At 56.4% G+C, this 27,778-nt stretch overlaps 1 protein-coding gene across 6 annotated transcripts in view; it reads right to left on the minus strand.

Annotated features, from left to right (window-relative positions):
• The window catches only part of PLXNA1 (plexin A1), a 121,137-nt gene that overhangs the window by 63,062 nt on the left and 30,297 nt on the right, over nucleotides 1–27,778 (minus strand). For all 6 annotated transcript variants that reach the window (XM_075053145.1, XM_075053143.1, XM_075053144.1 and 3 more), the window contains exons 4-6: nucleotides 4,879–5,019; nucleotides 2,617–2,717; nucleotides 2,022–2,145 (exon numbers count right to left, since the gene is read on the minus strand). In XM_075053145.1, the coding sequence (XP_074909246.1) occupies nucleotides 2,022–2,145; nucleotides 2,617–2,717; nucleotides 4,879–5,019 (366 nt within the window). The remainder of the gene's footprint in view (nucleotides 1–2,021; nucleotides 2,146–2,616; nucleotides 2,718–4,878; nucleotides 5,020–27,778) is intronic.

The following is a 27,778-nucleotide window of genomic DNA, read 5'->3' on the forward strand; positions in this document are numbered from 1 at the left end:
ACCAGGGGTGCAATCCCTCCTCTGCCACCCACACGTGGTGAGGAGACCTGCTCCAGGCTTTTGCAAGTGAGCTCCATCCATGGACCTCCCTGCTCAAGCAAGGAGCGCAGATTAAAACGGGTTAAAAGACAGAATGACTCAGAGCCTCCCATCCTCTGCCCTCACCATACCATAAGCCATTACACCTCACCTCTCTACAGAGACAAAGCACAGCGTTGGGGCTAGAGTGTTTCGCGGAAAGGCATCCGCTCCGGCAGAGCTGAGGAGGGGAGGAATCCACCTATTCCTTCGCAAAGTCATTCCCAGGGTCAGCACTTCTCACTTTACAAAACGCTTGCCTTATTTCTAATTTGAATTTTTCACAGCTTCCAGCCATTAGTTCTTGTTATGCCTTTCCTTGATAGATTAAAAAGCCCTTTAGTCCCTGATATTTGCTCCTTGTAAAGGCACTTATACTCTGTAATCAAGTCACCTCTTAATCTTCTTTTTGATAAGCTAAGCAGATTGAGCTCTGGAAGTCTCTCACTGCAAGGCATTTTCTCCAGCCTTCAACTCATTTACATGATGTTTATGGGAGGTTTTCGGCCTCTCCCTTTAAAAGCTGGACTCCAGCCCGAGCGCAGCATCCCCAAGTCAACGACACCAGATCTCTGCACAGCATCCTGCCATCGGTCAGGGAGATAACCACCCAAGAGGTGAAAACGCCGCCCAGCTCCTGGCTTCACCCAAGGAGCATCAAGAGCCCCACAGCGAGGGCTCAACCCCAGCACCACTTTCGAGGACGCTGGGCGAATGCCCATCTTCTCCCTCTATGTCTAACTTTAGACTTGGCAATATCAAACCCCAATTTCCCTGCTAGACCAGCACCACTCAAACCCAACTGCTCTGAAGGAAATCTCACCCTGTGCCACCCCCTCAGTCCCAGCGGGTCCCATCTGCAGCCATCTCGCATTTATCTCCACGTTACCAATGAACGTTAGCCCCTGCAGAAGCACTTTCCAAACTGTTTCCATCCGGTGACAATTCCCGTCTGACAAGGACTTTTTGAGATCTGTCACAGAGCCAGTTCTTAATCCACTTAACATGTGCTTTATCAATATTGTATAATGCTAATTTTTCATCAGAACGTTGTGTTGTACCAAGTCAAATGCCTTGTAGAAGCCTAAAGACATCACATCCCCGCAGTCCCTCTTCTAATTCAAGTCATAATTTCATCAAAAAACAAAATGTGTTTTGTTTGACATAAAACCACGTTGACTGGCATTAATTATATTCCCATCCTTAAATCTTTATCAGTTGAATCCTGCACCAGTTTTTTTCCTTCAGCTTTTCTAAACCTGACGTCAAACTAAGAAGCCTCTGACCATTTGGTCCTTTCTGCATCTGGGCAAAAAAACAAGCACCTTTCCTGTTTCCGGGGCTTTTCTTAACATTCATTTCTTTATCACAAAGTCATATCATTACAAATATCCGCAGGCCATGGAACTCCTTGGCCAATTCTTTTAGGACTCCTGAGTGCCAGATATCCAGACATGGCAGTTTTCAAAACTTTATTGCTAGTATATGCTGTTTCTCTCTTCACAGTGCTAATGGCCTGGAAAATACTTCGGGGAAGTCCATCATCCTTTCTGTCTGCACAGAGAGAGCAGCAAGTTGTGCATTGAAGTCTCATCCCAAAATATCTACTGCAGGCCAGGGTCAGAGACAGGCTATTGAGCTAGATAGATCGCTGGCCTATGAATGGCATCTCTGATGTTGGTGTTTGTATTATGGAGAAGTATTTATTGCTCGGTTATGTCTGTTCTGAATAATCATCAACTGGTTTATTATCTCCATCAATAGGCCAGCCCTCGTCAATGCCCTGCACTTTGCTATGTTTTATTTGTCTCGGATCTCTCTTCCCCTTTCTCCCTCTTTGTCATATACTCATTACTTATTTTTAATTGCCACATTCACAGCCGTTGCCTCCAGAGGGTCAGGAGGTGGCTGCCGGGGGTCAGCGGGCAGCAGAGGTGCCTTACCGGGACCTCCGACATGGTGACCGAGATGTTCTTCGGCTGGACGGTGAGCTGGACGCACTGCCGCAGGTCGGAGGCGAAGCGCTGGGGCTCGTCCGCCCTCTCACACCGGTCCTTGCGCGAGCATCTGGAGGGGGATGAAACCACCACGGTGAGGAGGAGAATCCCCCAGGGTCCTGCGTGGCTCTGGGCTGACGCCATGGCAAACAGACCCTTTGGCATGGAGGTGATGCCCAGCTAGGGACCTCGGATGCTTGAGGCCCATATGGGAGCTCTGCTTTCCCCTGGTGCCAGCACTGGGGACTTCTGGGGTCTTTTATGTTCAGCTTTTCTTATTGGCACAAGGATGCTGAACCCTGGAGCCCACGGGCAGGATTAAAGGGGCCCTGCTGGTGGCTGCGCCGCACATGGGTGGTCGTGAGCACTGCCCAGGTACCGTGGGAAGGGATGACAGACCCCTTGCACCACTCCATCCCCTCCGCGGTTCAGAACTGAAGTCCAGGAGATCTATCCCTAAGGAGACCAGCGGTGGGGACGGACACGGTTTGCAAACCACGGTTTGCTGGCGCGGCTCTGGGGCCGAGCCTGCAGAACTTACATGTTGTGGAGGACACACCAGCCGCAGTGGGGGTCCCGGGAGCCCAGGCACAGCTCACAGCTCTCATACTGCTCGCAGCTCTCCACCGGCACCCGAGTCACCTGTGGGGAACAGGCAGGGAGTGAAGGGGGACGGGCCGTGTGTTTCTCCGCTGTGTCCATGCCTAGACCCCACCAGAGATGGGACTCACCCTGGCCCATGGCTCCCACCCATTAGAGAGGAGGCAGCAGCAGGGAGCAGGCTGAGCCCCCACCATCACCCACTCCTCTCCCGGGAAGCACATTTGCAGGCAACATTTCCACCCCAGGAAGGCTTTTACCCCAAACAAGCTCCTTCCACCATTACATCTTTGCGGAGTTGCGGGAGCAGGCTGTGCCGGCTCAGCCCCGCACCGGCCAGGCACCCCACAGCTGCTGCAGCCCTGCTCTGGAAGGGTTACCAGTCCTTTATTAATTGCTCCTCCAGATTTGATTAAAATCCCCTCATTCTCCTAGCCCTCCGAGCTCTGTTACAACTGTTCATTTAATTACTTTCCACCAGCACTCTGATAACACCAAGCTGTAGTAGGGAAGAGAGTGGGTTTTATTAAGGAGAGGGGAGGAGAAGAGGGGGGACAGGGAGGGGGTGCAGGGAGCTGCCTGCTGCGAGGAGCCGGCAGCACCGAGCAGCTGCCTGCACCTGCCACGCTCGTGCCTCAGTTTCCCCGCTGCTCCCATAGGGCAGGACTCGCTCGTTAATTAAAATTTGCAAACTTCTCTATCAAAGGCTAAACCTGGGGTGCTCTCCCTCCTCCCAGCCCAGCAGGGCATGGGCTCAGCGTGATGCCTACAGGGCTGGGATAAGGCTGGCCAAACAGTACCCTTCGGTTTGCATACCGATGAGGATACCTGTAGCGTTCCCATTTGTTTGTCCCTGACATTGCTTCAGGCAAGCGGTGGTGAGGGGGTCGGCAGCAGGACCCCCCAGGCAGAGCCCGCACAGGCATGTGCCACCTCCCAGCAACCGTGGTGGTCCCTGGGGGAGATCCCCAGTCCAGGTCAGCATAACCGCCCCCCCGGCATCCACATCTCCAACATCTCCCCCACAGAGCAGAGGCTTAGCTGAGCCAGGGCTGGGACAGAAACACAGCCAGGGACAAAAACACGGCCCAGGACAGCTGCATGGACGAGCACAAATGCAGTTTCTGCCTCGCCTGGAAAGCTGCAGATTTCCTGCAGGGGAGCAGAAACCAGAGACAGGCACTAGGAGGAGGAGGGAAAGGGCTCTGCTGTCCCCATGGGGCTGTCTAGACAAACGCACGGCCCTACTCCAGCATCCTTCCCCCTCCCAAGCCCCCGGGCTGGCAGCCAGGAGACCTGTTATGCTCCGAGCTCCGCTGCGGTCCCGCTCACAGACACCTCTGCTGGGCAGAGGAGCGGAGATGCTGCAGGACACAGGCACACCACGTCCCAGCACGGCCACCCCGTGTCACCCCACTGGGCATGGCTTCCGTCCCCACTGACAGGGATCCAAAAAGCGCCACCACCATGGCGTGAACCTGCTTCACCTGCTCCAGTGAAGGCCGTGGATGGATGAACTTGCACCAACAAGCTCACGCACAGGTCGGGGATCATGCAGACACTCACAAAGCCAACCAAAACTTCCAATCGTGAGCCCCAATCGCACTGCCAGGACAGCAGCACTGGATGCAGATCAGGTCTGTGCCTCCGGTTGGCTCAGCGTGAGCAGAGGCAGGGACCAAGGGGTACATGCCAGGGTCTGGGGACACACCAGCCCCATGTCCCCTCCGCCCCGAGATGCAAAAGCAGCCACCCCAGAGGAGAAAAACCCATTTGGAGCAAGGACCTTCTGCTAACCTGCAAAAGCCCTGCTCAGGAGGAGATGGCCAGAACAGGGAGGAGGTTGATGGCCAGCCCCTGGCAGCAAGGAAGGGTCAGGAAGCCCTTGGTCCCCAGGGACCATGGGGATTTCAAGCAGCTGCTGCTAACAGTTAATGCCCCGGGCACGGCCCCAGCGAGGAGACGAGCAGCAGGGCCACAGAGTCAGTGCCTCGGGGCAGCGTTTTTGCAGAGAGGAGAAGGGAGGAGCTGCCTCCCTGCCCTGGGACAGGAGTCCCCAGGCAGCCCTGACCCCAGGAAGCAAGGGCCAGACCCCACCGGGGAGACACCCGAAAGGTTTCCCAGCACATGGGACCACAGGCTGGGGCAGCAATGTGAGCTGCGGAGTCAGGAGAGCAGAGGGGCTGCCGTCCCCTCCCCTTACCTGTTTCTCGGTCATGGCGTAGATGTGCTGGCGGTCAGGACTCAGCACCAGGTCTCGCAGGATGGAGCTGCCCTCATGGGCCACGACGTTCTCGTACTGCAGCGCTTGGTGCTTCCTGTCGGCCGGCAAGTCCACCAGGATCTGCAGGGAGAGCAAGGAGGGGTGAGCAAGGTCCCACGTGCACCTCAGCCCCCACCCACGGAGTGGGATGAGGAACGTGCCGCGTTAGGGATGCCGCCCCTCCGTTCCATACCGGCGTGGCCACGCCACAGCCACTGCAGCACATCAAAGTAGCAGCCGCCCTGCAAACATCCCGGCCCTTTCCAGAAGGCCAAACTGCAACGTTTTCTTCCCTTTTTTGCATTTGTCTGGTGCATTTGCACCATGTTAATGCTGATGGTGTTCACCTCTCTCCAGGGAGGGAAACCACATCCGTGGTTCTCATGCTGCACCCCTCGACGTGCTGCCCTGCTTCCCCCACTGCTACTCAGCCCCAAAGCCCCTCCAACTCGCAGCACGGCACAGACGAGCCCCCAGCTTGCAGCAAAGCATCAAACCCCATCTTGCCGCAGCGGTACTGAAAGCGGCTTCCACGCCGCACAGCAGCAAGCCCCGGCCGGGCGGGATGCTGCAGCAGCTCACGCAGACAGGGCTGGCATCTCCCCATCCATCAGAGGAAATGCTTGGGCTCGTGACCAGGGAAGTCAAGAGGGTCTCAAGGAAGCTGGGGGTCAACAGAGGTTCAGAAAGCGCCTTTGTTCCCTGAGCAGGAACGTGGCAAAGGCTTTAATCCCCTTACAGCTCGCTATTACGTTAAAGCTCTTCCTAAGTACACTGGTTTCTGGCTGTACCAGCAATAACCACATCAGGAGGCACCACGGGGCTGGAGGCACCCACCAAGCAGGGGCTAAACTCAGCTGTGCTACTTGCCATAACCTGATTGTCACCTCCATGAGCAAGAGATGCTTCCTGCTAATGCTATCACTTGCGATACCCCCAGACTCGGGCAGTCCCCCAGCACAGGGCAGCCTCAAGGGAGGGTGGTGGAGAAATGGCTCAGTGGGTCTGGTCTGCTCCCATGGGATGGGATGGGATGGGATGGGATGGGGGTCACACCAGCAACACATTCTGCAAAAAACCCAGCAGCAGGTGGAGAAGCAGCGTGCCCAGCAAGACGGAGCAAACGGTGCCCAGGATCGGCTCCACACTGCTGCCAGCACATGCAAGGAGCCAGTCCAGCACCCCCAGCCACAGGACTCAGGATCCCCCCCCACTGCACGGGGCCAAATCCACTGCTTTGAAGCACCCCACAAAATGCATCCCACAGCCCTGCCCTGATCATCACACCCACTCCTATGGCCCAGCACAGCCATGCCCGACCCCTTGTGCCCCCCACAGCAGCTGCCCCAGCATCCCGGCCACCTCGTCACCCTTCTGCAATAAATCGCCACTGGCATTTGCATAGTTCCCAATCAGGAAGATACGGACCGGGAAAGCAGGATCCCGGTGTGCAGCTGATTAGCATGGAAATGTATGCGGCTCACAAACAAACTGGGGCCCGTTTAATTAGAGCGGCGCCTTTGATTCACTGCCAGCCTCCTGCATGCACCAGCCCTGGATTATTTTTAGGCAGTTTTACAAAACAAATGTATTTAATTAAGAAAGAGACCCCTGAGCAACCAGAGAGCGTGAGTCCTGCACAGCAGTGAGCAAAGGGGCTGCCCTCTCCCCAGGGGTACATGGCAACTGGGCATGCAGGGCCAGGCTAACTCCTAGGAGCCCACGACACAGCCAAAACCCCCCCATATGTCTTGCCACAGGACTGAAGAGCCTTTGCCATAACCCAAACTGGTCCTGGTACTTACCTGCCTTCTCAGCATCCTCTGCCAGACCCCTACACAGGCTGTGCTCCCCATCACCCCCACCCTGGGTACCACTGTGTGCTGGGGAACCCAGAGATGCTGAAAGCTCGTCCTAAAGCCTCTGCCTGCCCTTTTCGGGGGGGTCTTTCTGCCCAGGTCCAGGACCACATTTGCTCCTACTCCAAACATCAGAGGAGGTCAAGCCCCAGACACCTGTGGTACAGGGCCACATGGCAGCCCCTGCCCTGCGGTACCCCCTGCCCAGTGGTACCCAGCATCACCCCCAGAGCCCCACCCTGCCTCCCCGCATCCCCTTGCAGGTCGCTCCCCCCCAGCTCTCAGCTTCTCCCCTACAAAGTCCTGTCCAAGCCAGCTCTCCGGAGGAGGGTAAAGGGGAGCATCGCCCCTCCCCAGCAAGGCACCGTCTTCCCCCTCACTACGGCAATGTGACAAACGCACCTTTCCAACCCTTTTATGGGCCGCAGTTGCGGCACAGAAGAATCGATATAGTTTTACCCTGGTTCTAAAATAGATCTATGGCTGGATGTCGCGCTGGCAGTAATTTTTAACTAGCGGGGTAATTTCCCCATTACATTATTGCACTGCACAGTGCTGGGAAAGAGAAAGAGATGTATTAAAAAAAACAACAGACGTGAAGCACTTCCAGTTAATTTGAGGCTCCAGGAAGAACCTAAAAATATTCTCAGTAGTCAAACATGGCTGGAGCCCAGCCTGCCACGTGTCAGGGTGCTCTGGTGAGGGGGCACAGGGCCACCCCAGGCATGCATCTGGGAACCCTTTTCTCTGGCACCCCTCCTCCCGCTAAGGATGCTCTATAGGCGGGTCTGGGATTCAGGAAAATAAAATTTGGAAGAGCTGCCAATCAAGTGGTCTTCTGGTTGACCAAAAGGTGGGGCACTGATTAGCTCGTAGTAGGTGAACCCATCCTGCCACTCTTCCCGACCACAAGGAGATCACCAGCAGGTAGACTCCAACATCATCCCATGCCAGGAGGACCCGACTGCCCACAGCGCCCGCTGCCATAGGGGCAGAGATGGGAACCCGGCATCAGGGCCCTTCTAGCTGGATTAGCCCAACGGGAACCTACCCATCCTGGCTGGCGGGAAGGGGACAGGCTCTTTGGACCACAACACGGCGGAGAAGCACACGGGATGCGCAAGGTGCTTCCCATCTCTTAGAGACGCTAAGAGGGACCACTTCCCCCCCTCTCCCCACACCCGCGGGGTAGCTGGGAGCAGGGGAAGGAGGAAAGGATGCGGTTTAATCAGAGCAACCCCCTCGGAAACACGCTCCTTCCTGCCTACCCTGCCTGCCTTCCCACCCGGGGGAAAAGACATTTACCAAAAATAAATAAATAAATAAACCTATTAACCTTTCTCCTCATCCTGACGCTGATATAATTACCCAATACTAATAATTACTCACACTAATTTCTCGCTCAGGATTCCTGCCCTCACTCTTGCCTGCCTCGGGCTGGCTGCAGGCAGCGGCTCGGCAGCGCTGCCTCCTGCGAGGGGCTGGCAGGAGCCCCGGGGGGTGGCCGGACCCTGGGACCCTGCCAAGGCAGAGACGCAGGAGCGAGGGGCAGCTTTTGGGGCTGCTGCCTCGTTAAGTAAACGGAGGAGACCAGAGGCAAGAAATTACAAGCTCCCCGCTGGGGTGAATCACCTCAAAGCGAGCCCAGAGGCTGCTGTGCCAGAAACCCACGCGCGCTCCCCCCCCCACCCAAGCGAGGAGCCCACCCCATGGGGCCAGCACCCAGCACGGCTTCACTCTGGAGAGGGGAGGGTTTAAGACCTGGTCCCCCAGAAGCCGAGCGGGCTAGTGGAGGCAGCAGAAGGCCAGGAGATGCAAAAGCATCTCACCTCACCAAGAGGTCCCTCACCTCCTAGGCCAGCCATGGAGAACCCCGGCAAAGGAACGATGAGGGAAAGGACGGCGGGCGACGCTTCAACCCCCGGGCACCTGGGTGGAACGAGCGATGGTGCACAGCACGCCCCGGCTGGGCAAAGGCAAAATCCTCCCCCGGGAGGCCCAGAGAGAGTTCCTCGGGGGTGGCCTTGTCTTGGCTGGAGAAGGGAGTTGCCATCCCATAGAGGTTTTGGAGGAGGAGAGCACATCGCCTGGCTAAGAAGCGTGCGGTGGTGCGGGGTCACAGCCAGACAGCAGCACCAGCCGGTCCTGCTGCTGCCTCGAGCCCGATGCTCCCTCCAAACCTCGGCTCTCCTTCACAAACCATGACGCTGGAGCATCCAGAAGCTTCTGCAGGGCCTGGGCCCCACCACAGCCAGTGCTAGTGAAAAGCCACTGCCCTGAGGAGCTCTACAAGACAAGGCTGGGACCTAAAACCCATATGAAAGGCAAGGGGAAGCGAAAGCACCAGGAGGGCAGAGACAACACATCAGGAGAGAGAAGGAGAGAAGGAGAGAAGGAGGAGGAGAGACGGCTCCTTCTTCCATCGCAGCACGCTTGCTCCCCTTGGCAAGACACCCTCCAGGCTCGTCCGGGTGAGGCGGCACCTCCCCACTGCCATAACCGCTGCCCGACTCTCGCTCGCCAAAACGCCAAGGGGAAAAACCTCGCGACGTCCTTACAGCCACCAGCAATGGGCACGAGGCAGAGAGGAGAGCATCTCCCCGGGGCCGCCTTTTGGAAAGACGGGCAATGACAGGAACGAAGGGCAGCAGCCGTGACCTGGCAGCCACCCAGCGCTGGCAGCGGGTCCGGAGGAGGACGGCGGCGGAGGACGCGGCTTTACAGCTCAGCCTGGGCCAGGGACGCCAGGCGGAGAGGGAGGAAGCACAGCCGGAGAGGGAAGGCAGCTGCAGACATGCCAAGGCTGCTTTTGGATTTAACACACGCCGGCAGGAGCCTGGCTGGGGTCCGAGGGGTGCTGGGGTGTGCCACCGCCTCCCCGCGGGACCAAAACCGTGTGCTTGGGGGCATGCGTGGAGGGTCCCCAAGGAACCCAGTCTCACCGCAGGGGACACCCCCCAAGCCCACCACCGGGAAGAAAGGACTCTTCACCACCCCACAGCTAGTCCCTCTCCCTCCCCAGCCCTCCACCTCACCCCCTCCAGGCTCTCAAGCCCCCATCCTGGGTCCCAAGCGGTCCCCCGCAGACCCCTCCTCCGGGCAGGAGAAGTGCTCAGCCAGGCTTTGTACTCTTATCTGTACAGGGCTGTGATTAATTCACAGTGGCTGGCAGCAGCTACAAGAGGAGGGTGCTTTTGCCCGCCTGCCACACTTCAAAGGCAGGGACTTATCTGCCTGAAACACACTCCGCAGCCTTTTCACGGGGACCCTTTCCAGTTCCACGGGGCTCGCGCAGCACTGACGGGCAACACGAAAGAAAGGCTTATTTACAGGAGTGCATTTCAAAGCCTCCCCGCTTCCCTCTCAACGCTCGCTGGGGGAAGCGGAGAGTCCCCCAGCCCCAGCAATGTCCACTGGGGAAAGAGACTGAGGAGGGGGGGACAAGACGGGGCTGCGAGGAGAGGATGCTGGATCGAGGTCCCTGTCCCACCTTTGCCTGTGTCCTGGTCCCCTCCTGCCCCATACTCTTGCTGGTGAGCAGCATTGCAGCACATCACTAAGCTGGGAGGAGGAAGAAGCTTTGACACACGCAGAGGGCAGAACCCAGCCCCGGGACCAAAACCTTCCCCTCCCCATGCCACTGGTGCCCACATCTCGGGCACCACCGAAGCCCCGGGCTCCTGTACCCAAACCAGTGGGTGCGCATCCCGGCTCTGCGGGAGCGGGGGGCCATGCTAACACCCCCAGCATTCTGCTTTGATTTTAGCACCGTCCACCCAAAGGGCAGAGGACAGAGCAAATAAAACCAGGAGAGGAGCAGGTCTCGGCAGAGCTGACCGCCCCCCAAACCATGATGCCACCTCCTGGAGGCAACAGAGGACCCGTGCAGCCCGGCCACCCCGGGGTGGAGGTGGCAGCTGCCTGGAGGTGTCACACAACACTGCGCAGACAAGCCTACAGCCAGAAAGGGAGTACCCTGTGTCCAGCCAGGGGGGCTGGCTGGGGACAGCGACCTCCCTGGGGTGCCAGCCTGCATGGCCCCTCCTGGCACGTAGCCTGGGCTCACCCCCAGGCAGCAGGCGTTGTGGGGACAGGGACATCGGCTGCCCCTCCACATGCCTCCCCCCACCAGCCATCCCCTGGGGTCCAGCAGCGCCAGCAGCTGCTGCCCGCATGCCCCTCTCCGGTTTCCAAAGGAGGGTGAGGGGTTTAAAATGAGGTTCTCGGATCAGCTGCTCCAGGGGGACACGCATCCCTCTTTCCTCCCCCCCCCACCCAGGAAGGTGCAGGGGCTGCCCAGAGAAATGCGGGGCCTGTAGCAGCTGCAGGGCCACGGCATCGTCTGTCCCGGGGGGCACAGCCGGTGGGGACGGGGGGCTGGGTACTGCGGGAGAGGGGGGCATCGGCGTGCCGGGGCACAAGAGCGGGGAGGCGGCCAGGAGAAGGCGGTGGGTCCTGCTCCCTCCCACTGTACGGCAGGTTACCAAACGTCGGCATCCCGGGCGATGAGGATTCGCCTTCGGTTTTGCTCAGGCATCAGGAAAATTGCCACCAGGAGACCCCGAGCCATGCTTTACCAGGGCTCACCGTACAGCTGCTCTGTGCCGCCGGCCAGGAGCCGCGCACCCAGCCGGAAGGGTACGGGCAGCTGGGGCACAGGCAGAGCTTTGGGGAGGCATCTCCCAAGGGCTCGCACCCAGGACCGGGGACAGGATGGCCCTGCAGAAACATCCCAGCTATGTGTGCCGGGCTGGCTGCCAGCACCCCGGCTACCTCCGCTCCCCTGGCCGGCCACCCTCCCCGCCGGCCCCGCCAGCTGCCCGTGCAGGAATGCACCAGCCGGCAGCGGATCAGACACATGCCTCCTCCCAGACGGGCAGGCAGCTGCCGGCTGCTCGAACCCAGCACGCCAGGGCCCTGCAGAGGTGTCTGCTGTCCTCCCGACCCCCCTCCGTGGGGAGGAGGTTTTGCCAGCCCCTCACACAGGGCTGGGATGCTGCTGCCTCGTCACTAACCCACCAAGGGAAAGGGGTGAGCTGAGCTGCCTACCTCCACTCAGCGAAACCTATTCGCTTGATAAAGATGAATACAAGCAAGACTTTTGTCCTGGGCCTGACATCACCCCGAGCTGGAGAATATAGGGACTTCAATTATATCAGTATAATAAAGCAAAAAACAAGGAGATACTTAATCTAAACCAATGCTCATAACAGCAACAAATGCCATTGACTCGCCAACACTGACAGATATGACACCGGTTCATATAACTGGTTTCGAAGCGCACATTATTGCAGGTGTGACATCCCCAGGCGGTATCCCGAGCTTGGCCATGCGGTCTGAGGACAGACACGCTCGCCGCACCTCTCCAGGGAGGTGGGGTGGGAACTGGGTGAAGGCACTGGGGTTTGGCATAGGAGATGGGGGAGAGGGGGAGGCAGGGGGGTGATCCTGCCCAGCAGGACGCCGAAACACAGCACCACCTTCCCCAAAACTCCTCAACCGCCGCCTTCTTTCACTCAAACTCATTTCCTTCTTTTCCTCTTGTTCAGCCACCCACACGAGCAGCATTCCCCCACACCAAGCAGGCTCAGCAGAGCCGGCCAGACCAGCACCAGCCCACGTGGCACAGCACGGCATGGCACGGCATGGCATGGCATGGCCAGCACCAGCCCACGTGGCACAGCACGGCATGGCACGGCACAGCACTGACTTGACCCCACACCCACCATCTGCAAACCTTCCCAAAACCTCCCCTGACCAGGTCTGCCCACATTGCTCCATGAACAGGACAGGGAAGTACAGCCCAACACACCATTCCAGCAATTTTGACAGAATTAAAACACTGTCAGAAAAATCTCTACAATCTTTCTGCACCAAAACCTGACTGCTGGAAAGACGAAGCGAGTGTCAGCGCACCGCACAGGAGCAGCACCTTCACCAAAGTCAAACCCCAGTGCAGGAGGGACTGACAGAGACAATGAATAAGGGAAGGGAATTACAAGCACCACCCCAGTTGGGAGCCACACGGCATGGGACAGGTAGAGGCACTTGCCCTGCTCCCCTCCCCAGCAAAGCCCCAGGTCCCGTCCCCGTCCCCCCCAAGCTGCTCCAGCAGTCTCGAGCCATTGATTTAGCAGCTTTGCCCTTCAAAACTCTCCTGGCTCAGCGCCCAGTTCGTATCGTCTAGTCACTCAGGAGCAAAATATCTCTATTATTATTGCAATTATTTCCCAATCAGCATCGCTCAGGGCTGAGGCGGTCACAGGGGGGGCCCCCGACAAGCGAATCGATGGGCAGCCTCTGCCCTGGGGGCTGCCAGGGACCGGGCGAGAGGCACTGGCAGCTGCCGAGCAGCATGGGGAAGGGCGGGCAGAGGACAGGGGACCCCAGGGACCCCTCCATGTAATGCTGTGGACCAGCAGGATGGCAGTCCTTGGTGTTTGCTGACCCTCAGCCAAGCAACGGTGAGGCAAAATAACCTGTGCACGGAGCGTGCGTGCAGCCACTGACCCCACACGCTCTGGATGCAATGCAAGGGCTTTACCTCGAAGACGCTTCACGGCTGAAGAGAACCAACTGGAGCTCCAGGGCACCCCCGGGGGCAGCACAGCAGCCGCTGGAGCATCAGTTCCCCAGGGAGGGAGCGATAGAGCATCCCAAAACTACCCCTCCAGCGGCATGGTGCCTGCACCCAGCTGTGCCCTCTCCAGCGTAAATGCACAGCGAAACCCCAGCACTGCACCTCACCGCAGACACGTCCCTCTCGAGGGAGGGGAACGCAGGCAGGTAAGCGGGTCCTGCTGTTTCTCAAGCGACAAGAAGAGAGGAGGGAGCTGCACAGGTAGGAGAGCCCAATAATGGATGGCGAAGGAATTTTAGCCCTGCAAAAGGGAAGGTAAGGGCAGAAAAAGCACACAGCAAAATGGGATGGGAAGCTTCTCACTGTGTCCCACTTTTCCCTTCTGTGTAGAAAAAGCCCTGGGTGACTGGAGTGAAGGGCAGAGCGTGTCACAGAAATACAGGAATTTTTTTTTTTCCTCCATTTAATAGTTACCATAGGCATCCCAAGCGTCCCAGCAGGCCCCAGGCATACTGAAGCCATGGCAATGTGTCACCCCCCCAGCTCCCACGGGACTTGGACTGCATGTGACCAGCCTGGGGCGAGCTAATACCTAAATGTCCCAGAGAAGTCCCTGGGAAGAAAGCTCTTGCCTGAGGGACTTAATACTCAGCTTTCCAAACAAAAGCCATCCCTTCACTGCCAAGGCACCGGCTCCTCCAAGGAGACCGCATCCTTCTGTTCCATGGGGACCAGCTTGGACCATTGGCTACCAGTCTCCTGCGATGCACAGCCCATCGCCCTGGCTGGCAAGCAGAACAGACCCAGAGCAGCCATCCCCAGCCTCTCCACGGCTTAGAAGTTGCTATTCCTCCTGCAAATCCAAAGCACCACTTATTTTCCTCCTAACAATGCTTGGCTCAACAGGGCAGCACAAGCCCCCCCTTCCCGAGCCTTGCCGCCCTTCTGACCATGCAACCAGACCAAGATAATCCCAGCAGGAATACTGAGGGCTTGTCCCACCACCCTCACCCTTCTGGCAGCTTGGGACATGCCTACAGCCAAGGGCTCACTCCCCCGCTGCCTGCCAGCAGCAATGGGGATGCTCCCCTTTCCAGGTCTCCGTCAGGGGATCCCAAAAGGCAGGGGGGAGGCAGCGAGGCTTTGCCAGGGATGCGGTGGGGAGGAAGGACAGGCTCCCGGGGCTGCAACATAGCTGGAGATCAGCTGGATCCTTCCTCCCCCCTCAGCTCCAGGAAAATAGCTGTTTCCTTCCTGGTCCCTAGAACGACGCAGCCGCAAGAGAAGAGCTGCCTGAGGACAAGGCAGGGGCCATCGGTCTGGCAAGCAGAGGAACCAGCAGCAGGAGAAGCCCATGCAGGGGAGGCTGCAGAGGGACAGACTCCAAAGGGGGGATCTGCTTCAGGGTACCCCCCGCGGTCAGGTCCCCTCCCACCCCAGCAGCCTCACAGGCAGACTCAGCACCAGCCGAGCCCCCATTTCGGTGGGGCTGTCTGTGCAGGGCACCATGGCTTGCATCTGGATTTATCCATCCATCAGAATTTAAAGCCTTCTGCAACCCCATCTCAGCAGCTCTCCATTCATTCAGCTCCAGTCACATAAATGTACCAGCCGTTATTTCCACGGTGTGCAAGCCGAAAGCCATTTGCTGCAACAATACACTGCAGCAAGGGGGATATTATAGGAACTAAATCCGCTGCCCGTTCACCTCCACCCAGGGAGAAGGACAACACTGACTGCACGGGGGGATTCAGCTTCACCCCTTTAACTCCGGCTTTGATCCCTTCCTACCGATCAGGCCTCTTGTTACTGCAGCTCTGGGCTGTCCTGGTGTTTTATCTCCATGGACAAATCACACCAGACTGCCCAGGAGAAGCTGATAAGCAATAAATGATCGCGGTCTAAATATCGCAGGGCACAGCAACAACATTAAATATTAACACCCAGCACAGGCAGCAGGACTGGACATGCAGAATCTCTTACAAATTCAGTGACAAAATCATGCATCACATGATGTACTTCATGGGAACGTAACCCATGGCATCAGGAGGAGGCAGAAAGTTAGAGCCACGCTTTTTTTTTTTTCTTTTTAGATCAACATCTCCGCTATTGACACACCACGATCAAACTCCAGGCTCTGCCTTTCCTCCCGAAACAGTCCCTGCTCCATACATAAGCACCTCCAAGATTAGAGACAAAATCTTCCGCTGTTCCATGCCTGGTGTTCCCAGTGATAACAGCCAGCTAAGCCTGGCTTCGGGCTGAGTGTACCAGAGAGTGCCTGCAAATATTTTGCTTCAAATACACTCAGACCCTCTTGCTCACTCCACCTTGAGCTCTTGACTTGTTTGCTAAATTCCCTGCTCTCACCTTTGTTTGCATTTTAAGGCTTCGTTCCCACACCCTAAACCTCTGGCGCTCCTACAGCATCTCCAACCCCAAGAGCCACATCCTTGGCTACACTACACCCTTCTCCGCGGCTCCGTAAGGCCAGGGGAAAGCTATGGGGCCATGGCTTCCCACCATGCAGAACTTGGAGCAATGAAAACCACTTCTCTGCAGTGGGCTCTCTGTTCAAAAACAGGATGAAAATTAGGCTCTTCAGTCTGCAGATAGGAGCAATTTCGAAGGAGAGATTGAGAAGATTTCAATATAGAGATTGCTTTCCCTAAGGATGCTGCTCGAGATATTTAAGAGCTCAGGTTTTACACGGTATGGATTTCCTCTGGCACCGATGCACAACTCCCTGCCCTGCTTCTCCAGGCAGCAATCCCTTCTTCAGGCTGTCAGGGAACGGCAGGTCCCGTTGGCTAACGCAGAGCCCATCGGTGACCACAGGGCTCACCCAGGAGGTAAACCAGGGTGCAGGGGGGCTGGATCCCGCCCTGAGCTTTCCAGGCGCGACAGCACTCAGCCACAAATCGTTATAACCTCAGCTAACTTCTAACCAGCTAACTTAATAAAATACTCCTGGGGATGTGGGGCTGCTCTCTGAAAGCCCAGCTCTTGCTAAGACCAGACCAGAGCACACACCGCATTCAAAACCAAGTTCTCAGAAGATCTTTGAGGAACACCTACCACCCTCCCCACCATTCCCACCACTGCCAGGGGACCTCAAGCGGAGCTGCCCCCTGCCATGACTTGCCAGCACCGTGGCCAAGGAGCTGCTCCCAGCTGGGGATGCAGGTTGGCACCCGGCAAGAGACAGGCAAGCACCAAGCACGGACGGACCTTGCTGGGCTGATGCTGGAGAGAGCGGAGATGGGGACAGGCAGACAGCCCCTGGATAAACAGCTTTATCCCAAGATGCAACCCTGTCAGGCACCCATTGTGTGCCTGAATATCTGTACAGGGAGGCCAAGGGGTGGGAAATGATGTTAATTAAAGTTTTAATTACTGTAACCAAACGAGTAGTATAATTACTTTATTCTCACAGAGACTTCAAACTGATTAAGGACCACGTGCGCAATCTTCGGGTTGATGTGGTTTTTAATTAAACGTGCCGTCAAAGACGGTGAGAGGGGCGGGCAGGACAATGGCTCAGCCCTGCCTGCTCCTGCCTGGACCCTTGGGAGACCTCGCCAAGGAAGGAGCCCAGGCTGGCAGAGACACGAAGGTCAAGAGCAGCAACTAGTGCAAAAGGCCAAAGAGAGCTGCTTTGGGAAGACCGAAGCCAGCAGGATGCACACAGGTGTCTCGAAGGAGAAGCTCTTCTCCTGTACATCGGCCCTCAGCTTCACATACCCCCAAAACATCTACCTTTACAAACATCTCCAAAACAACCCCACACGGGCCCCGAAAATATTAATGAACTGGTGCTGCCAACTGGAGGGAATGATTAAAAAACAATTTTGCAAAGGTATCCTTTTCAAATAATAATAACACTAAAAGACAAAGCAGTAGAAATTAAATTCCCAGTCCCCTACCTCAAATAAATAGTATCAGAATTTGAAATGAGACATAATTACCCCAGCAAGGTTAAAGCCGCTAATGCACACGGAATACAGAATCACCATCCATCATAATCATATCTCATATCGCAGCCATTATTTATAATTAGGAGTCACGGTTTAAAAAACACATAAAGACGCCCATGCAATGCAGTAATTCTTCTGTTATTGTTCCTGGAGGGCCAATCCTGCTCCGATTTGTGGAGCCCAGGATCAAGCAGAAGTAATTCCCCAAAACCCCTGAAAAGTCATCCCCAGAAAGCATCTCGCCTTCCTAAGCGCTGGACTGGTGTCAGTAGGACACAGCGGGGCTGCACTGGATCCTTCCCAGCCATTTCAAACCCAAACAGGCTCACAAGGCATCCAGATAGTCCTTCTCCCTTAACTAAACTGAATTTATATTTTTTTCCCCGCAAATGCCAAAGCAGGAAGAGCAGAGCTGAGCAGACACCAGAGCCGCAAGCTGGCTCAGCAAGGCAGTGGCATGCAGGCGATGGCAGGCCTAGTGGGCTTTGCCCAGGCTTTCCCACCTGCCGGGTGTTTTTTTTACCTATTTTTAAAACCACAGAACGAGTTATAGCAAAAGCTGGGGAAACCAAAAGTTAAACCCAAAGCTGCTGAAAGCTGCCTTCCTTTGAAGCATGCACTTTGCAGGCTGCCCCAGTGAAATATTAACAAGCTCCCAGCAAAGCAGAAGAAAATTACCCTAAATATATTCTGGGAAGTCCGCAGACGGTGGTGCCTGGCTCTCGAGGTGCCTACCTCCAAATCCTTTCTCCTCCCAGCAATAGGAGCAGCCAGTCTGCAGCCCCCTGGGGACATACAGTAGCTCTATCACACGCAAGCACTGAAGCCAGGGCAAAGCCCTTGCACAGAAAAGCACAAACACTGGGACGTGGTGGGGCGCACAACTGGTTCAGAGCCCCAGAAGTCTGGGATAGGCGGTTTTGCACCCTTCGGTGGCAAATTCGAAAGCAACAGCGGTTGAAGAGGGTGTCCTGGGGACACAGAGCCGTGATGGCAGAGGCTACAGCAAAAGCCCTGGGATGAAACCATGGAAAGGACAGACACACACATGCACACGCGTGCGTCAATCTAAGCTATGGTGTTTTCGGAGATGGAAAAGCAAGCTGGGATAAGGACAAGGGAGAGCTGAGGCACAGCCAGAGATGCACAGGTCCCCAGCAGAAGCAGCCCCAAAAAGGAGCTGAGCCCCACCACTGGCTGCAAGCAGCCCAAGGGAAACAGCCGAAGCCGGCTTGCCCCACCAGTCTCACGACTCTTACTCACAAGCAGAGCTGCGCTTTCTCAGAAGTTTCATTAAGCTGTAAAACAAGAAAAAAATAACAAGAAAAAAAACCCAAAAAACAAGAAAACCCAGCTCGCAGATGCACGTACAAACACACGCTCTCCAGAACCCTGGAAACACGTTTCTGATGAAGGTTGCTGCAAACGCAGCGAAACACCAGCCGGAGTTTCCAGCCAGGGTCCCCTTACCAGAGATGCCACGCTCCTGCAGCACGAGAGGGGAACGGGGAGTAGCCGGCAGCGGGGCACATCCAGAAAGAGGGGCTCTGCACAGCGCAGCACCATGCCGCTGCCACCACAGAAGGCGGGGGGGATGAGCCTTTTTGGGGTTCAGGCACCATGCACACATGGCCATCAGCTCTCCGGGGCAGATTGTCTTCTCACGTGGTAGGTACCAGCCTATATGCCCCATCATGAATGATCACTCTCACCTCTGGGGCTGCACGCACGGCACGTGGGGCACCTCTTGGGCTTGCCCTGAGCATTTTCCAGCTCCTCCTCTATTTCAGACAGCCAGCGTGCTGCCCAACATGCCAAGGATCAGGTCAGTCTTGCAGGATCGGGTAAGTTTGGGGAAGACCACCTCGGGATGCCGGCATGGGACTATGGAGGTGGAGTAGTGCAAAGCCAAAGGGGACTGGGTGATCCCCCCACAGCCAGTGCCTCCCCAGGCCCCAAAACGGCCATCAGCACCTCGCTGGGCTCTGGCTGCCATCCTTCAGCCGTCTCAGCCCCAATGGCACACACCAGAAGGACTTCTAACATCAGTGGCGGCAAGCTTACTGCAACCAAAAGCAGCAGAGAGAGGAGGAGGTGCTTTGCAGGATCGGGCAGAGGATCACTATTTGCCCTTCCAAGTGCTGAAAACTAATCCCCCCTTCCCCCTTTTTATCCCATTGAAAACTTGACAGAACCTCCTAGCGCTTTGCAGTTGAAATTGGCAGGTCTTAAATTAATTGACTGCAATTTTACACAACAACATGTTTAGCTGCGAGCTGGCCCAGGGCCCGTTTGGCTCGCCACCGCTCCCCAGACACTTTTCAAGCAACCTCCAAAACTTCATAACACATCTAAGGCGAGGCGAGCAGGCTGCCAACGTGACCTGCTCCCTGCCAAAAACCAGCCCTGCCTCCCTGCACCCCCGCCCCGACCCTGCTCCAGCTCCTCCGGTGTTTTCCCCCACTCTCGTTAATGGCTTGTTAAATTATTCTCATCATCTCCGAGGATTTTTGCTCCTCCAAACGGCGAGGAGCACGGGGCGGGCTGGGTTACGGGCCCGCTGCTTTGCCATGGAAACGGCAGCAATGGGACCGATGAGCACAACAGGGGTGAAAAAAGTCAGGGTTTTGGTTTTTTTTTTATTTCGATCCATCCTGACACATTCCTGCTCTCCTTCCGCTTAACACCCCGAAGGACGAAGCCCAAAGCAAAAGACGACGACGCAGCGGCAGGTCTGCAACGTCCCCATCCGGGGCTGGCTGCTTGGGGTAACGCAAAAACACACAACCCCAGCACCCAGGAACGAGACGGCGCCTGCAACCCACCTCCGACCCACCCAAAAACCAACCACCCTCTTCTTAGGAGAGGGTCTGAGCCGGCATCGCCGCTCGCACGGAGCCTGCCTGCAACCCAGCCCCCAAAACGTGGGGCTGGTCCCGGCTCAAGGTCTCCCAGCCTCGCCGCCAGCTCCCGCGAGATGCTGCCGCCGCCACCTCGGCCAAGCGCGAGCCCCAGCGATGAGTCAGCCCCGGCTCCCAGCCCTAATCTAATCCCGTCCCCAATGCCGGGCGGCTTTCCAGGGCATGTCCGCAACATGAAAGGCGCGCTCTCGCCGCTCTGCCGGGTCGAGAGCCGGAGGAGGAGAGGGGAGGATTGCTCCGGCTCTGCCGAGGACTTGGGTCGAGCAGCTGATGCTCTGCGAAAGCCAAACTGGGGGTGGGTTGTTTGTGTGATTTCATTGCTTGAACAAACAGAAACATCCTGTATGTGATTAAGAGCCTTTATGAAAAACACACCAGCGCTCAGCCCCGCAGCTGGGGCCAAAGGTACGGTTGCGGCTGGAAGGCAGCGCGCGGCAGGGCTCGGCCGCGCTGGGCTGAGCGCAGCTCCCAGCAGATTCACGCGGCCGCAGCATCCCAGGGATGTTTCAGACCACGCACGGAGACAGACACCCCCCCTAGGAAATCACTTCCCCGCGTAAAACGTCATTTTTTTCATGCCAACCTCCCCAAGCCCTCATTGCTCTAGGGAGCAAGAGGGACAGCAGGGTTACCAACAGCCCACGAGCTGCAGGCGATGGCTGCACAGGGAGTGGCAGCCAAGGCACTAACATGACTCTGAAGCATTAATTTTTTCCTTTATCACCTTCTGCCCCAGGATATCAAAGTGCTCCGCGCATGCCTATAGCTTGCTCCTCCTTTTGGCTGCGGGCATCGCCATCCGCGGATGGCAGAGAGGAGAAACGGGCGGTGCAGGCAGGAGAAGTGAACTGACCACAGTCCACCCCCGTCCACCCTCCCCCCCGAAAAAGGGAGGACTCCGGCTCCTGCCAAAAACCAAGACTTGCCTGGACTTGCGAGGCCGTCACCTCCGCAGCCCCTGCCCTCCACTCCGGCAGAGCTGCCTCTGGGGAGCCACGCCAGGAAAACACATGCTTTTGTTTAAGGAGCACAGGCTGAGGGGGACAAAAAAAGCACTTAAACATTACACACACACCCCCAAAAAAAAGAAAATCGAAGTTTTGAAGTTGTTTCTCTTTGGCAAGGTTCAAAATAGGGCAAGGTTTTTGTTTTTACTGGGAGGCTTTAAAGAAAAAAATGTATTCCATCCAAACCATCCTTGAAACATTCTTGACATTTATTACCATAAACTTTTCCTCCAATTAATTGCTTCTATACGACTATCATTTTCCTGATGAAAAACATCATCAGAAACTTGCAAGCCATTAAAAACCCGCTCACTCACTCTTTCTGTTTCTCTCTGCTCACGAGCATAAACAGAATTAGGGAGGTTAGGAGGGTCGGAAACAACAGTTTTGACTCAACAGCCTTGGCTGGCTAGAGCTGCCACCCGCAGCAGGGACACCAAGGGCAAGACTCGGTGCTCACTAGATGCTGGCAAAAATACCCCGGCTCCGCAGGTATGTGGTACCACCTCCAGCACTGACTCAGAAATGCACGGTGGGCCACGTCCCAGCCGAAAAATCATGTTCTCGGGGATTTGGGCTGGGTTTATAGCCAAGGCTTGCAGCAGGACGTGGAGGGGGGGAAACGAAGCCAAGCAGCGGTGTGCGGAGACGCTTCCATCCCAGGAGGGAGGCACCGACAGCCACCTGGGTGGATATGGTGTCGGGGAGGACCAGAGCCGTTTGCATGCTCTTTAATTGCTTCCCTTTCCAAAACGAAGCCCAGGTCTTGTTTCAGCCGCCCGGGTGAGCAGGCATCGGGTGGAAAGATATCCCCGACTGCGGTCTGAAAGGATGAGGCTGCAGAGGGGAAGGCGAGCCGTGATGCTGGACTCCGTGAAGGGGCACAGAGCAAGCCCCTCCGCCTCCCCTTAAGCCAGTGGGACACAGTTGCTCTCCACCTCTGTGATCAGTGGCTAAAGAGGGGACAAGGCGCAGGGGGACACTCTCAAGGCACCCCAAGCAGCACACCCCACGGGGACCACAGGCGGTAGATGCCACCCCAAGCTGTGCCAGCCCACACACAGCCTCTGGCCAGAAACGCTGACGCTGCCGTACATCCAAGTTACCGCAACTTAACGAGCCCTCCTGCAGATGAGCGGCGTTACCGCATCATCACCGGGCATGCCCTTAGTCGCCGAGGTGAACCACACTTTGAAGCTCCAGCAAGCCTATCTCCCCCCGCCGCCCCATTCCCTGCTGCTCCAAGCCCATGCCAAAGGTAGCAATTTTTGCCCTCTTTTAAAACACGAAGGCACTGGAGGAAGAAGCCAAAGCTCACACATCCCGCATCAAAGCTGACTCGTCGCCCTGGGAGGAGAGCCCAGGCATCTCATTCCCAGGTTATTTGCTCCAGCCGCGGGCTCACACTTTCCCACCGGCAGATGCGGGGGGGAAGGAGAGGCAGGAAGGAAACCCCCAGCTGAGACCGGGGGTGTTTATCTCACCTGCTAGAAGAGAAACACATCTTTAATTTTAAACATTGAGCATAAAACCAGATCCCTCGAGGCTCATAAACATACCAGAAAGAGAGGGAGAGTAACACGGAGAAGCTCTGGGGAAATAAACGGAGAATTCAATTTGGGAAGTTCCCATCCCTTGCTCAGAGTGGAAATCAGCTGGCACGGCCCACACAGGCAAGGTGGAGTTTTTGTGTGTTTGGGTCTTTTCAAAGCACTTTGCTCATTTCTTACAAAAACCATCACATGCATCACGCCCCCATGAAACAAAGCGTGGTGGCGGTGAGCCCAACCCCCTCCAGCATCTCCATCCAGGGGGGTAGAGGCCGCTCCCCTCTCTCTGCCAGAGAGCTGCCAGCACAGAGCACACCACGGGAGCCCACTGCCTGCATCCCCCAGCCCTCCAGCCGTGCCCACCACCCCCGAGGTCCCGCATCCTAACCTCCTCGCCAGGGATGCTGAGCCTTTCTGCATGGTTGTGTATGTACCAGCCTCACTAAGACACCTGCTTTCCATAGCTAATTACAGACGCAGTCACCCTGGCCAAGACACAGGCCTATTTTTGGAAGCTTTAAAAAAAAAATAATTACATATATATATACACACACACACACATACATCAAAACTGCATCATATTTTTCCTCTGTGAATTTTTTCAGTTGCATTTTGCTCAACAGCTACTGGTTGACTTTTGACCACCATCAACAGAAAGCAAAAAGCCAGGGGAACCAGGGAACAGCCGGGGGCTGACCCAGCCTCTGAGACCAGCAGACCTGCTGCCTTCACAGCTCCCAGGACTGCAAACTGCTCTACAGACCTCAAGCTTTCCCACGAGCACCCCTGCTAAGCCCAAAATCCACCCTCAGAAGGATTTTGATGCATCTTCCAGTGAAAACTTAGCTTTAAGTCCTGGTTGGGAAGAGCATCACCAGTGATACGAGTTTGGTGGAGCTCAGGTTTTGGTAGGGGTTGCTGCTGGGAGGATTGGCAGGATGCGAGAGGGCTGAGGAGGACTTCTACAGGTGAGAAAAGCCCTGCTGGAGACACATGGATGCCATCTCTTTTGGGGTGGGAAATGGGACCCCAGTCCCACCCCGAAGGAGACAGCATCCATGTGTCTCCAGATCCCTTCTCCCCCAGCTTCACCAGAGAACAGCCAGAGCAAAATCATCCACACGTATATTTAACATCATCCCTTCACCCGCCACTGCCCCAGCTCCCACCCATGCAGTTCCAGAGGCCTGTCGCGTGCGGCAAGGACGAGTTGTCCCCAAAAAGGCAGGGAAGCCCCTTACCTCAGCAGCTGCCCAGCCCAGCAAGCAGCATTGCCAGCATTAAGCCTCCAGCTATGGCAGCACCAGGTTTGTTCTGCGGATGCCAGCACATAATTAAGATCTACGGGGCTCTGTCAATCACTGAGGGGAAAGAAACGGCAGGGGAACCTCTCCCGGGACACAGCAGAAGCCTACGCGTTACCGATGCCACGGTGCCCGAGGGATGCTGGTGGGGTGGCACAAATCCAATCCACCTCTGAAGCAAGCAGCCAGGCTCCTCGCCCTCCAAACTGCTGCGTCTCACCTGCTGTGCAAACCGTTACTCCCCCAAAGCCAAGCCTGTGTTCTCCCAGCGCAGCACCACTCCTACCTCTTGCTACAAAGGGAACAGCCTCCGTTTACAGTCCCGTGGATACTGCAACCCAGGGTGGCCCTGGAGGCAATCGCTGTTGGGAAGAGCCGGTGCTGCATGCATGGGAGATGGGGTGCGACAGCACCTCAGGTTTAGGATCTGCACCCCAAAGCAAGGGCTGGAGGAAGAGAGCATGTTTGCACGGCTCTCCTCGCTCCCAAGGAGAAGCCCTCCAGGACACAGATCCAGCACAAGGACAAGGCTCCTCTCCCCGCTCAGCACTCTGCCTGCCCTCGCCAAGCAGCATCCCCAGGACCAGCAGGGACAAGAGGTCTCCAGGAGCAGCAGGAGATCATCAGCAGGATGGCCAGAAGCCCTTTGCCTGGACCCATCTATTGTCAAACCCTCCTTCTGGTACCCAGTCCTGGGTGGCAATTCCCTGGCCCTGCCCCACCAGGGACACCGACCGACAGACGGATGGACAGACACACAGACACACACACACGGGGGTTGGGAGGGTAAAGGGACCTTCCCAGGGCTCCAGGCAAAGGGAGGAAAGGACCAGGGAAGGCAGATCCTGTAGAAAGCAAGCCCCCTCCTGCCCCAAAACACTCTCATTAACCCTTCCCCTCCCAGCCAAACCACAGAGCTTGGACCCACTGGCTCTCAGCCGGCACTGCAGCAGCATCGGGGAGCAGGATGGGAAAGCTGCACCCCAAGAGCACACACAGCCTGGGGAGCAGCAGGACACACACCCCTCTCCCCCAGAGCATCGTTTCCCCCGTTTGTTCCCAAGGAGGGACCGCCCGGCAGGATGGAGCAGCATCCCCGCTACCCCAGAGCCACGCACAGCCATGCTAGCACACAAATTGCTTCATTAAATGTCATCGCATTAAGCCAGTTTCATGAATTTAACATTGTCCCTGGACTATTGTTTGCCTGAAAATTAAATTATGGCAACATTTGTTGTTTCAACGAATCTGTCAGTTAGGACGGGGCCAGAGGAGGGGATGCAGGCGCAGGCGGGTGATGCCATTTCAGCAGCAGGACTCCACCAGGTGGGCAGCTCCGGTGAAGGTGGGAAACGCAGCCACAGCTTCTTTCACGGGGGAGGGAGAAGAGAAGAATTAAGCTAACGTGCTGTTTCAACCCAAGCCACCCGTGCCAGATATGGAGAGGCGAGCGAGGCTGCCCAGGAAGGGAAAGCTTTTTGGAGTGGATAAAGGCTCCAACCGGTCCCGGCAGCCACCAGCCAGCATGGCAGAGCATCATCCCGTACCCCTCCAGGCAGCATGGACCCTGGTTACATCCGCACGAGGAGCTCGGCACGGCAGTCTGGGGCTTTTTGATCTTTCCAGATTACAAAGCTTTGCCGCATACAGGAACACTCTGAAAAATTTCTCATTTATTCTTCCTTTTCCCTTGAGCAGCTCCTCTCTGCAGTATCAGAAACAAAGGTGACAACCTTTCACTTTGTAAAGAAAACCGTCAAGAGAAACGGACTATAAATAGCACCCAAAACTGACCCGCATCCCCAGCCGAGGGGAATGAAATGAAGACGAGTGAACGAACAGCTTCAAGGTCAGAGAGACCTTTTTTTTTCCCTTTGTTCAAGGTCTGGTAATTTTTATCCACGCAGGAGAGCAACCCAAAATACATCATTAGGGTTGTAGCTAATAAAAACCACGCGGGCTTTTCTCAGCCTGGTGTTGTTTCCTTTGCCCATACAGGGATTACGGCAGGAGGGAGATGCTTCCCCCAGTACTGGCTCTACCGGCACGACCCCTCCTTGCATCCCCTGCATCCCCGCACCGAGCGCCCTGGCCATGCCAGATCTGTCCCAGCACAGAGCGACCGACCAATGCTGCCCTCAAGAGCACAAAGCATGGCAAAATTAAAGTGCTATCACATTATCCTGCCTTTCTCTGCCAGACCACAGGGATGCTCCCCACCACCTCAGCCCGTCATCGGTCTGCAGAGAGCCAGCTTGTCACACGGCGCTGGCTCTCTTCCTTCTCTCCAGCTGCTAAATGGCATTAAAAGAACTAAGCATCCATTAAATAAAACTTTCCCACTATTGCTTCCCATGTAGACAATTGCGCTCACTGCCATGGGGAGGTTTCGTGCCGGCGGCTGGCCCGTGGGCGCACAAAGAGTGGGGAAGTGCCAGGATCAACTCTGGTACAGCATGGGCCACCCAGGGAAAGCACCCGGAGGCCCCAAAATCCAGTGCCAAACTCCAAACAATGGCACTCCCCCTGCCCGTCATGTCCCCTGCTGCACCTCGCTGCAGCCCTGCTCGCCCCCTCCAGTCTCGACCCAGTTGCAATGGCTAAGGAAAGGGAGAGAGGGGGTTATGGGGAAACTTCCCAGCTTGGAAGGAGCTGGGGAGGTTTCAGGAAGGTTTATTCAGTGCAAAGCCCTTTAACACCACTCCTCCAATCAGCCAAAAGTGAGATACAGGAACCTCAAGGACCCCCCAAAGGGCAGGAGAGAAAGAATGTGGGGCTGGTGTGCAGCACCTGGAGCTATTTTGAGCACTGGTGGTGGTAGGAGAGACAAAAGAGAAAGGCAAAATGGAGGAAAAAAGTAAGAATGGGAAATGTTTCCATTCTGGGTAGAAAGGGAACAGAAAGTGGACGCGGTACCTGCGGTGCATCCCATGGACTCGGGGCTCTGATCCTCCTCTTGCCCCTCCTGAGATGCTCTGTCCCGCTAAACTGCACCAGCTGTGCCCACCAGCCTCCTTCAACTCACCCTCAGCCACACAACTGCGCCCAATTGAGGGATTAAAGCGAGAACCCATCAAACTCATTTCATCATGAAGCACCAGCATGTAAAACACCAAACATTATCCTTATTGCGGTGGCCTAAGCCAGGATTAGCACGCACGGCCCCAAGGCTGGGAGACGCCTTTCCTCAGCCGGGCGACACATCTAAAACCCAGTGGCACAGCTCCATCACCCTGATGAGCAGAGCTCCCAGGTATGTGCTCATCCACGAGGCACGGCAGGATTACTGGCACAGCCCTGATCCCCAGGTTTGTTTGCCCTGTATCACGCAGGCTAAGTATGACCCAGGCAAGATGCAGGCTGAGCACCCTGGTCCCACCCCGGCTGCTTCTTGGGTACTTGACGGGACGGGGTTTAACTCCTGTCCCACACCCCATCACCCAGCAAAGCCAGCCCTCAGGACAAACAGGGGTGCAGTCCCAGGGGTCTGCACCCTTACCACCACCCAGCGCCTGCCCCGGCTCCTCCACCTCCGTGTTTCACCCCACAATGCCAATCCCATGGGCCACCTTCCTGCTGCCTTCCCTGTTAGTACCAGCCTGCCATTAGTATCCATTCTCCTGCTCCATTTCAGAAAAGCCC

This window comes from Buteo buteo, chromosome 21 (genome assembly GCF_964188355.1).
Source record: "Buteo buteo chromosome 21, bButBut1.hap1.1, whole genome shotgun sequence".
Lineage (NCBI taxonomy): Eukaryota > Metazoa > Chordata > Aves > Accipitriformes > Accipitridae > Buteo > Buteo buteo.